The sequence below is a fragment of the Aquarana catesbeiana genome, linkage group LG01 (genome assembly GCF_042186555.1).
Source record: "Aquarana catesbeiana isolate 2022-GZ linkage group LG01, ASM4218655v1, whole genome shotgun sequence".
Taxonomy (NCBI): Eukaryota; Metazoa; Chordata; class Amphibia; order Anura; family Ranidae; genus Aquarana; species Aquarana catesbeiana.
In genome coordinates, this window is record NC_133324.1 from 682,433,944 (window position 1) to 682,446,883 (window position 12,940).

Consider the following 12,940-nt stretch of genomic DNA (forward strand, 5'->3'; position numbering starts at 1 on the left):
TGGGTGGGAGTGACAGCATGCGGCTCCGGCCAAGCACAAAGCCGGAGCCCGTTGCCCCAGAAGGAAGAGGGGTGAAGATGGATGTGGCCACCAGTGGGGACAACGCAGGCTTTGTTTGCAGGTAAGTGCCACATAATGGGCTAGTATGCAATGCATACTAGCCCATTACGATTTTGATCTTGATTTTGATCCAGATCTCCCTGAGGAAGACACGTGATTGGCCCTGTGTGGTCACATGTAGGGGAGGGGCCAGGACGGTGGAGGAGCTTGGATACATGCTTGTTTGTACAAGCTGCTGACACATACAAGTTTGAAAGTCATTTGGAGAGGAATCCTATGCTTAATAAAACGTGTGAGTACCCTGATGTTATGTTTTCTAAATACATTTACAGCGATAATGCCCAGGAGTGGTTCAACTGCCTGTTTGGACCAAAACTTAAAGAGGGAGTCCGCCTGAAAAAAAAATATTAAAAGCCAGCAGCTACAAATACTGCAGCTGCTGACTTTTAATAAACGGACACTTACCTGTCCAGGAGTCCAGCAATGTCAGCAGCCGAAGCTGAGCAATAGCTCGGCTCTCGGCTGCTGCCGCCGCCATTCTCGGTGAGGGAATAAGGAAGTGAAGCGTTGCGGCTTCACTTCCCGGTTCCCTACTGTGCATGCGCGAGTTGCGCTGCGTGTCCTAAGTGGTCCCCGCTATCTCCTGGGACCTGTGTGTTTCCCAGGAGACAGCGGGGGGGGGTGAGGAAGGGGGCGTGACTCCTGCGGGAGTCTATACCCGGAAGTGGGTGCAGATACCTGTCTAATACAGGTATCAGCACCCCTCTCCCCCTGAAAGGTGCCAATTGTGGGAGGGATCAGATGAGCGGAAGTTCCACTTTTGGGTGGAACTCCGCTTTAAGTGTGCGGTCACACTGTTGGAGGCGAGCGCATTCACACGGGGGGGGGGGAGCACGTGTGTGAAGTCACCCTCTTCTGGGAGGCTGGTGGAAGGTAAGCTGAGCTGCTGAATCACTGAAGGGATGGTGGAGCAGGATGAGCTAATATAGAGAACTTTTTCTGTGAACTTTGAGGATTAATTGCTCTACATTGCCCAAGGCTACATAAGTTTGTGAGTTCTAAAAGCTTATTGACTGCTTGTTAAAAGAGAAGTATGGGAAAATTTTTTTCCCATAATCATACTTACCTAGGTGGATGCAGCATCCCGCTGCCTCTGCACTGAGAACCGAGCCAGGAACACCGCCGATGGCTCGGTTCTCTCAGCTCCTCGAGTGGAGAGCTGCTGCCTGTCAGCCAGTAGCTCTCCTGCTCTTCTCCTCCACGCTCATTGGAGCGCTGAGCTATCGAGGGGCGGAGAGCGGTCATTTCAGCCTCTCAGTGGCTCGCTGAGACGGCCATCAGTCCAGGTAGCTGGCGGCTCCAGACTCCCAGAGTTGGGATGACGCATTGCCTGGACTGATCTGTGTGACGTCAGCAGAGAGCGGACTTCAGGCCGCTATCTGATGAAAACGGGTCACAGGAGTGCAAAACGAAATGCACTCCTGTGACCCAGAGGAGAAGCTCAGCCAAACGAGCTCAGGCTGGACTTTTCCTTTAAGAATAATGCCGCATATACACGACCGGTTTTGCCGTCGGAATAAACTCTGGAGGTTTCTCCGACGGAATTCCATTCAAGCGGTCTTGCCTACACACGGTCACACCAAAGTCCGACCAAAGTCCGACCGTCCAGAACGCGGTGACGTACAACATGTACGACGGGACTAGAAAAAGGAAGTTCAATAGTCAGTTGCCAATAGCTTCTGTCTCGTACTTGCTTCAGCGCATGCGTCATTTTTGGTCCATCGGAACAGCATACAGACGAGCGGTTTTCCCGATAGGAATTGGTTCAGTCGGAAATACTTAGAACATGTTCTATTTCTAGGTCCGTCAGAATTTTCGAAAAAAAAAAAAGACCGATGAGGCCTACACACGATTGGAATAGACGATGAAAAGATTCCATCTGACTTTTTCCATCGGACATTCCGCTCGTGTGTACGCGGCTTTTGTAAATACTCAAATGTGTAAAATCTGACATCAGGTTCACTTTACGGCAGTGTTTACTAGTTGTAAGGCACTAAAATGTAATCTATTTACAAAGTCACGTGCCTGGAATGAGCATGCAGCATTTGAGTCAGCGAGTAACTATTTCCTTGACAGTCTGGTATTTTGCCCTTTGACAGGGTCACTTTCAATAGGAACTTCACCCGTATGTAGCTATTTTCCCCTTTTTAAATATATTATACATATTCATAAGAATACATACTTTCTAGGTAACAGAATCTGATATTGTCCTCCTTGTAGGCCAAAGCTCTTTTTTGTCATTGTGCTCAAATGTTGCCATCTTGGCCCGAGATTGGGACCTGGCAGAGCCACGTGGCGTCTGCACATGCACAGAATAGCACAAAACCCCCTGTGCATCTGCAGACACACCACATGGCTCTGCCAGGTCCCAGAGACTGGAAGACGGCTGCTGCTTTATACGCACAAGCAGAGGTTTTACTCGTATTTCAAGCATGCGCAGTTATGCCACATGGCTAACCAAGGTCCAAAAATTCCCACCATGTGTCTGTGCATACATCATCCTCACCTAGATGAGGATGCAGAAAGCTGAGCATGTTAAACTATCAAAAACAATTTGTTTAAAAAATTATTTCTACCCAAATTTTGTAGGTGGGAGGGGGGGGATCAGAGGGAAGAGGGTCATATTAATGGATAAAGGTCCGCTTTAAAGAAAAGTTCAGTAATTGTTTCCCCAGAACTCTTCCCTAACCCCCTAAAAAAGCTAAGCTGAACCATCCCCTACTGTGACTGCAGAAGCCTCCTGCATTCTCAACATCCCTCCTAGTAAAAATCTATTGCCTGTTCCTGCATACTGATGTCCCATAGACTTAAACCGGGCATACCTGCTTTGAAGGAGAAACTTCCTATTTAAGGAAATGGAATGTTCGCAGGTCCAGGCAACCTAGGACCAGATTTTTTACCAGTCGGCAAATAGGCAATGTGGGAAGCCATCGCACTTAGAGGAGGCATGTAAGGACTTGTAGTAGGATGGTTTGGCTTAGTGTATTGTACAGTGCAATGGAAAACATGCTTATATACCTAAATAAACTCAGACTATACATTGGGGTGAATGAGAGTGCTTGGCAACCTCCAGAATACACTGGTTATACCAGAATTCTGATATATGAATAGCAGTAGGATTAGTCCATTATAACTCTAGCTTGCAAACATTCAACACCAAATGGCATCTTTGTGGGCTTTGGTTGAGGCCACAGGTTCACAGCTTAAAGTGGAACTTAATCCACTGATTTAACAGCTTAAAAAAAACAATCTTGGCACGTGCTGGGAATTTAACTGTCACATTGGTTGCGCCGTCAACTGGTTTCATAACTGATCACATGTGCAGCATCATGGCAGTTGAAGATCAAACAGAGGCCAAGATAGCAACTTCCTTGGCTGAAAAAGATAGGAGGGTTTAGTTCCACTTTAAAAAAATAAACAAAATATTGCATGTATATATACACTCACCAGCCACTATATTAGGTACACCTTGCTAGTACCGGGTTGGACCCCCTTTTGCCTTCTGAGCTTTCTTAATTCTTCATGACAGATTTAACAAGGTTTTGGAAACATTCCTCAGAGATTGTGGTCCATATTGACATGATAGCATCACACAGTTGCTGCAGATTTGTCGGCTGCACATCCTAAATGCGAATCTCTCATTCCACCACATCCTGAAGGTGCTCTATTGGATTGAGATCTGGTGACTGTGGAGGCCATTGGAGTTTGTCATTGTCATGTTCAAGAAACCAGTTTGAGATGATTTGAGCTTTGTGACATGGTGCATTATCCCGCTGGAAGTAGCCTTCAGAAGATGGGTACACTGTAGTCATAAAGGGATGGACATGGTCAGCAACAATACTCAGGTAAACCATGGTGTTTAAACGATGCTCAATTGGTACTAAGGGGCCCAAAGTGTGCCAAGAAAATATCCCCCACACCATTACACCACCACCACCAGCCTGAACCATTGATACAAGACAGGATGGATCCATGCTTTCATGATGTTTATGTCAAATTATGACCCTACCATCTGAATGTTGAAGCTGAAATCGGGACTCATCAGACCAGGCAACATTTTTCCAATCTTCTATGGTCCAATTTTGGTGAGCCTGTGCAAATTGTAGCCTCAGTTTCCTGTTCTTAGCTGACAGGAGTGCCACCCGGTGTGGTCTTCTGCTGCTGTAGCCCATTTGCTTCAAGGTTCGATGTGTTGTGCTTCAGAGATGGTATTCTGCATACCTTGGTTGTAACGAGTGGTTATTTAAATTACTGTTGTCTTTCTATCATCTCAAATCAGTCTGCAAATGCTCCTCTGACCTCCGACATCAAAAAGGCATTTTCGTCTACACAACTGCCGTTCACTGGATATTTTCTCTTTTTTCGGACCATTCTCTGTAAACCCAAGAGATGGTTGTGCATGAAAATCCCAGTAGATCAGCAGTTTTTGAAATACTCAGACCAGCCCGTCTGGCACCAACAACAATGCCACGGTCAAAGTCACTTAAATTCCCTTTCTTCCCCATTCTGATGCTTGGTTTGAACTTCAGCAAGTCCTCTTCACCACATCTAGATGCCTAAATACATTGAGTTGCTGCCATGGGATTGGCTGACTAGAAATTTGCGTTACCAAGCAATTGAACAGGTGTACCTAAAAAAGTAGCCAGTGACTGTATATTACATAGGTTTACAGTGGATTTTCATCCTGCATTTAATATGTTCAAGGCTTTCTAGGAACATACTGTAAATGGGAACAAAGATAGCAGATACAAAAGTAGAAGAAAAAAGTTGCAAGATATTAGGATAATGTCATGATGGGCTGAATAAAAGCAAGTTGTTATGCAAAGGCGTCCATGCCACGACAAGCACTGAGGTGATTACAATCAAATCTGCACTGGTTCATATACCTTCCAAGTTTATTTTTAGAACAGAGATGATGAAAAGATTAAAGCGATCACGACAAGAAATGTAAAAGTTTTATATCTATCTGCTAAAAGTACAAAGGGTGTGAAAAAAAGGAGGCCATGGAAAATGGACAGGATTACATGGGGATCAAGTTTGGATAGGAAATCAAAAAGTTATACATATATATTTTGAACGGGTGACCTGATTTATTTATAACATTTCCAGAATACAATAAAAAGTCTATCCTTTTTTTCTTCACATACAGTGTCTTGAAAAAGTATTCATACCCCTTGAAATTCTCCACATTTTGTCATGTTACAACCAAAAACGTAAATGTATTTTATTGGGATTTTATGTGATAGACCAACACAAAGTGGCACATAATTGTGAAGTGGAAGGAAAATGATATAATGTTTTTCAAATTTTTTTACAAATAAATTTCTGAAAAATGTGGTGTGCATTTGTATTCAGCCCCCTGAGTCAATACTTTGTAGAACCACATTTTGCTGCAATTACATCTGTAAGTCTTTTTGGGATGTCTCTACCAGCTTTGCACATCTAGAGAGTGACATTTTTGCCTATTCTTCTTTGAAAAATAGCTCAAGCTTTGGATGGAGAGCGTCCATGAACAGCAATTTTCAAGTCTTACCACAGATTCTCAGTTGGATTTAGGTCTGGACTTTGACTGGGCCATTCTAACACATGAATATGCTTTGATCTAAACCATTCCATTGTAGCTCTGGCTGTATGTTTAGGGTCATTGTCCTGCTGGAAGGTGAACCTCCGCCCCAGTCTCAAGTCTTTTGCAGACTCTAACAGGTTTTCTTCTTATGCCGCGTACACACGACCAGTTTTTCCATCAGAATAAACTCTGACGGTTTTTCCGACGGAGTTCTGCTGAAACGGACTTGCCTACACACGATCACACCAAAGTCCGATCGTTTGGAACGCGATGACGTACGACGGGACTAGAAAAAGGAAGTTCAATAGCCAGTAGCCAATAGCTGCCCTTGCGTTGTTTTTGGTCTGTCGGAATAGCATACAGACGAGCGGTTTTCCCAATAGGAATTGATTCCGTCGGAAAGATTTAAAACATATTCTATTTCTAGGTCCGTCAGAATTTTCAAAAGGAATAGTCCAATGAAGCCCACACACGATCGGAATATCTGATGGAATGATTCCGCCGGACCTTTTCTGGCGGAAAGTCCAGTCATCTGTATGCGGCATAAGATTGCCCTGTTTTTGGCTCCATCAATCTTCCCATCAACTCTGACCAGCTTCCCTGTCCCTGCTGATGAAAAGCATCCCCAAAACAAGATGCTGCCACCACCATGTTTCACAGTGAGGATGGTGCACCTTCTTCCACATGTTTGCTGTGTCCCCCACATGGCTTCTTGCAAACTGCAAATGGGACTTCTTATGGCTTTCTTTTTGTCACTCTTCCATAAAGACCAGATTTTTGGAGTCCACGGCTAATAGTTGTCCTGTGGACAGATTCTCCCACCCAAGCTGTGGATCTCTGCAGCTCTTCCAGAGTTACCATGGGCCTCTTGGCTACTTCTCTGATGAATGCTCTCCTTGCCCAACCTGCAGCTTAGGTGGACAACCGTGTCTTGGTAGGTTTGCAGATGTGCCATACTCTTTCCATTTTCGGATGATGAATTGAACAGTGCTCCATGAGATCTTTAAAGCTTGGGATATTTTTTTATAACCTAACCTTGCTTTAAACTTCTCCACAACTTTATCCCTGACCTGTCCCTGACCTGTCTGGTGTGTTTCTTGGTCTTCATGATGCTGTTTGTTTACTAAGGTTCTCTAACAAACATCTGAGGGCTTCAGAGAACAGCTGTATTTATAAAGATTTGAGATTAAATTACACACAGGTAGACTCTATTTACTAATTAGGTGACTTCTGAAGGCAATTGGTTCTACTAGATTTTAGTTAGGAGTATCAGAGTAAAGGGGGCTGAATACAAATGCACGCCACACTTTTCAGATATTTATTTGTAAAAAAATTTGAAAACCATTTATCATTCTCCTTCCACTTCACAATTATGTGCCACTTTGTGTTGGTCTATCATATAAAATCCCAATAAAATACATATACGTTTTTGGTTGTAACGTGACAGAATGTGGAAAATTTCAAGGGGTATGAATACTTTTTCAAGGCACTGTATCCATTGTGTCTTCAAATCTTAGCACAACTAAATCAATTAAACAAAAAACACTTAATATATACGTTTGTGTATGCTTCACAATGTGTTAGCAAAGCAGCTTGAAGGGCATCACAAAGAAGAAAATTTTAAACTTTTGTGCAAAATTATCTTTTTATAACTTTTATAAAAATGCACAAATCTAGACATATTTAGATTTTTTGCAAAGGCATACGTAACATGTTTTTGGAAAACTGTTTTTGAACAAGCAAAATGTGAAATGAATGTGAGAAAACTGCCCCAGTATAATGAAGTGTCCTACAACTGCTGGAAACTGGGTCACATTTACAGTAATAAAGAATTCTATTCAAAATAAAAACTCAGTGGCTGTCTGAGCACTCTATGCTCAGCTATACAGACATCTAACATGAGTCATCTAACAGAAAGTGACATGTTTAGAAAGGCAACGCTAAAGGCAATGGAAATGTGCAAAGTGTGGTGACCTCTAGAAAAAAAAACAGAATTCAGATTATAGTAGTCCTATCAGGTAAAATACATGTATCTGGTTGCTATAGGTTATTGTCATTTTCAGGTCCTCTGAATATCTACTGAATGAGTCCAAAAGTCTTGCACCTTTCAGTCAAGCAGACATCATATATGTAAAGGGTGTGAATGTAAAGTAAGTTATAACAGTTCAAACTAGACGCCATGACCAGACCTATTTATCATCGATGACGTCATATGATATCATTCATAATATATGATTGTACACGGTCACTATTGTCTATCCACATATACTATTTAAACTATCAGCAGAGCCCTGCAAGAACAATCATGATGTGCAAAGAGAAGTAACTCATCACAGCCAGCAACTAATCCTCTCCTAACAGGACTGACCGCAGCAGTCTGAAATCTGATTGGTTGCTATGGATTGCTGCACTTTGTACATCCTGATTACTCTTTCCTACTGGAAAAGCCTATTAGGTTTATGTTCTGAATAGGAGAAGCTTTACTTCAGTCATTATTTCAGCACATTTACGTCTTCTTTTCCAAAACATTTTTCCATACATTTTAGCATTTGTACACGCTCGTCAAACTGTCAACACATAATGAACAGATCTCAGAGAGTAGTACACGTAACAGTAACTGGTCCTGGTCCTGGTCCTGGTCCTGCACGATGGCTTAGCAGTGAGCACTCCTGCCTTGCAGCACTAAGGTCATTGGTTCAAATCCCAACCAGGACACTGACTGAATGGAGTTTGCATGTTCTCCCTGTGCTTGCGTTGGTTTCTTTAGGATATTCCAGTTTCCTCCCACACTCTAAAAACATGCTGATTGTCTTGTCTCCTGTCTAAATGAACCCTAATATGTGAGATAGAACCTTAGATTGTAACAGGGACTGATAATGAATGTACAATATGTAAATGGTTGGTGCTATACCTGTAATAAATAATGATAACATTGAGTAAGATTTTTCTGAGCTAAAAGAGCTCACTTTAAATTGGTTCTTCAGTCTTAATAAAAAAAATTAAAAGTCAACAGCTAGCTGCTGACTTAAAAATGGACACTCACCTGTCCAAGGATCCAGCACTCCTCCTCCCCCCGGGCCGATTCTTCACCATTCTTGTGCACCCTGGTGCCAGCACGTTTACTTAGGGAACTTCTTGTGGCTTCACAGGTGGCTTCCCACCTGTTCGAGCCTCATTGTGCTTTGTGACTGGACCCGCAGACTCCTGGGACCAATGGCATGTCCCAGAAAGTTGCAGGCAGGGAGAAGAGGGGGGAAAACTTCCTCTCTGATTGGCTAGGTGGTTAAAGCAGACGTGGGAGCGGGTACCTGCTAAAAGTACCTGCTAGACCCCCTCGCCACAAAAAAAACCCTCCAAAAAGTGGGAGAGGAGGGGGAGTGTTATAGGGAAACTTCCCTTTTAGGGAGAAGTTCCTCTTTAAACACAGACACACATCTGAACAGATTTTGTCTGTAAATGGAGGCTGTGCACAAGATACCTGTGTGTGAAATAATGTAATAAGGTGACTCCTGTTCTGCATGCTAGCTGCATTATAGTAGAACATACTCAGCTATTCTACAAGTGATGTCACTGCTCCAGGTTTAGCATGTGATCTGCGAAGTAAATAAAGGCCATGCCACAAAGATTTTTGCTTCATAACAGAGGGGTTGATTTACTAAAACCGGAGAGTGCAAAATCTGGTGCCGCTCTGCATAGAAACCAATCAGCTTCTGATTTTTTTCAAAGCTTAGTTAAACAAGCTGAAGTTAGAAGTTGATTGGTTTCTATGCAGAGCTGCACCAGATTTTGCTCTCTCCAGTTTTAGTAAATTAATCCCAGAGTCCCATTAAGGTTGACTAATTTGGCATACTCCTGTAAATATACAGCAACCTGCATTCTGTATGGGTAGCAGAGAATTGCAGTAGGTTATGTTTATAGTATGAGCACTTTTTTGCGTACTATGGGTCATAATAATAAGATAATAATAATAATAATAATAGATATTATCCATGACTACCAATCAGTTGTTTTCTTTTTTGATTATGCACTCTAAACATGTAATCTGTAATCTAATTGGTGGATTCAGAAATAATGTATCCTAAAGTTTCATACTTGTCTTCATACATATGTCACACTAATCTGTGGCATGGTAAACATTTTCTTTTCTTTTGTAGCTTCAGGATCATAGACTTTTAACTGGTTATAGCCTACAACTTTACACTTCAGGAATTGATATTTTAAAACTTTATTTCAACACAAATTGGACAGTGCAAACTTTTTCTCTAATGTTTATAACATGCAGTCAGCTATAGATATTCTCGAATTAACTTCAAGTATGATTAAATACATTTTTTTAATTCTCTAATTAATTAAATATCAGATGATTAGAATGTTTAAACACAACCTGCACATTCCAATCTTAATTTAAAGATGGGAATTTTCTCTAATGTTAATAACATGCGGTCAGCTATTGATATTCCCGAATTAACTTCAAGTATTATTAAATACTATTTTTAATTCTCTAATTAAATAAATATCAGATGATTAGAATATGTAAACATAATCTGCATGTTCCAATCTTAATTTAAAGATGGCAATTTTTTTTTTTAAAAGTAGTTACCTTGTTTGCAGTCACAGTATGCCCAGTCCACTCTACCATGATTGTTCCTGAAGAAGCACCAAGGTTTACTCCTCCCATCCGGGTTCCTGCAGAAGTTGTGGTCCCCCAATCCTTTACCTGGAGTTCTTTCCAAGTAAGTGGGAATTTCCAGCCAGTTTAGGCAATCGACACCAAACTCTGTAACATTGATAAAGTCACCGATAGAGCCCTCTCGACCTGTGTACTTTGGGCAGCCAGTGTGATGATGTTGGTGGGCAGGTAGGGGGTGCTGAGGCGGGGAATGATGAGCAAGTTGATGAGACCTACGAAGTGTCTGATGATTTTGGAGAAAATGATAAAGGGATGAGCTGGCAGACTTATCAAAGCATCCCACTATAGGAATGCTCCCTAAAATTAGAGCTAGAGTCAAGCTGGTTATTGTCATGCTGCCAGTACTGTCTGTTTTGTTCCATCTCCACCACTAATCTAGTCCTGAATCTGATGGGGGAGGCGGAGTTGCCACTTCCCCCTAATCCCATCCAGCCCATTTCATATTCATGCAGGAAAAATGCAGGTCTTCCCAGCAAAAGTCAACAGAGTATAGCGGGGCTGACAAAGACAGACCAATCCTTAGATGAGGAAAGGGAGAAGCTGGTAAAGGAGGAGGAGGAGAAAGGAGACTATGTGGGCTAGGTTACTTACTGAAACAGAAAGAAGTTCTATGAGAAAGACAGAGACAATTAGGAATTCCTCAGAAGGCACTAAAAAGCTGTGTCCTCAGCCTAGGCTTTTTGTTTACACTTGAAAAAATACAAGTCTCCAAATTCCAGTGCACGTGGATTGCCAAGTTTTACATAGGAATTGCTCTGAAGGTATGTGAGCCAGCATGAAGCATCTGAAAGTTACAGCACTATACAACAAAGTTAAATGAAGCCATGTTCTGCATGTACTTTCCAATGTCAACAATTCAGAAAGAGAATTAGAGACAGATGGTGCAAATATTTTTTTTTTTCCTTCAAGCAATGTCATTCCAATAATTGGGGCTTAACTCAAGGAAGTACGGGGTATCAATCAAACATGCGAATGACATTTCTACCAAAGCACCGGTACAGTTTTTTTTTTTAAAGGAAAAGTTTCCAGTAAATGCTTCCAATGCTGTCTAGCAAAATGTAACTGTTATAAATTGATGAAGTAAATGAGAAAAAGAAAGAAAGGTTGTCCCACAACAATCTGTGAATGTGCCAAAACTTTTTTTTTTTCTTAGAATTTTCCTCCAAAACAGTGGATTAGAATCCTGGGCGAGTAGCAAAAAAGATGTGCAGAGTACCTACTCATGCATTTATATTTTCCAGACATTGAACTATGAGGCTCAATAGCTGCAGGTGAACAGGACTGTCAGGATGACTCAAGACGATGCTGGAGATTTAAGTTTTGTGTCTCGTTAAACAGCTCATCTTATATTTTCTTCACTGTTCTTTCTTCTCCTGCTGTTAATGCAGCCAGCTATTCCCCGAGAACTTGCTTTGCCCAGTTATATTGATTGAAAGGCTCTTAGTTCACTTACTGGAATAATAGCAGTGGGCTGTGCTTCTACTAAGAGTCTGCTCTCTCCAGCTGGTTTAAGGAGCATGCATCCAGGCAGAGTGCAGCTAGTCAGCTGCTCCAATGAAGATAGGATTTCAGTCATCTCTGTACGTGCTGCAAGTGACAAAAATAAAGATGAACCCAAACTTGGTTATGGTGTCTTTGTCTCTCAAGGGGAAACTAGAATCAATTAAAGAGTACTTTGAGTTTAGAGCTGATGTAAGAAAAATAGTATGACATAATAAAAATTCCAATGGCCTGATCAAAAATATTTCAATATCAGCTTGCTACTGAGTTAATAAAATAATATGAAGTGCATTGCCTAACATTAGGGGAAACTTATCGGCGACAAGCTGTGCAGCAGCGTATTTTTTTGTTTTTTATATGTTGTAAATGTCTCAAAATGTGCATATTAGCATATATTTAAAACAAAGTAAAATATATACATAATAAAGTAAAATGCATACAATAATAAATGTAAAAACAAATATTTTTAATATAGGTTTGAAAATATGCACATATATATTTATATGAAAAAATTGGAGATGCAATCTCAGTCTTTGCAATATTTGCTTTTACTTCGAATTTTCATGCATATTACAATAAAGCAATAAGCGACTGCACAGTTTCAAAACATAACCATGTTCTTCATCAAGCGTGTTGAAGAACATGGTTATGTTCAAAACTATGTAGTCGTTTATTGCTTGTAATACGCATGAAGATTTGAAGTAAAAGCAAATAGTGCAAAGACTGAGATTACATCTCCAATTTTTTGATACATATCTGGTGGAAAATGGAGGAGATACACACAGCAGAAGTGTCCCATCCTGGTTTATACATACATATATATGTATGTATATATATATATATATATATATATATTTATATTTATATATATATATATATATATATATATATATATATATACAGTATATATATACACACACACACACACACACATATATATATATATATATATATATATATATATATATATATATATATACACATATATACACAGTATATATATATATCCATCAAAAATAGAGTGAGTCACTCCCACTGTGTTACACATTTGTTACTGGAGATCA

The 12,940-nt window shown here is 40.9% G+C and overlaps 1 protein-coding gene across 1 annotated transcript in view; it reads right to left on the reverse strand.

The window, feature by feature from the left end:
- The window catches only part of PRSS12 (serine protease 12), a 321,958-nt gene extending 310,699 nt beyond the window's left edge, over positions 1-11,259 (reverse strand). Inside the window, exon 1 of the mRNA XM_073603187.1 lies at positions 10,287-11,259. Within this exon, the coding sequence (XP_073459288.1) occupies positions 10,287-10,710 (424 nt within the window). The 5' untranslated portion in view covers positions 10,711-11,259. The remainder of the gene's footprint in view (positions 1-10,286) is intronic.
- Positions 11,260-12,940: the final 1,681 nt, after the last annotated feature.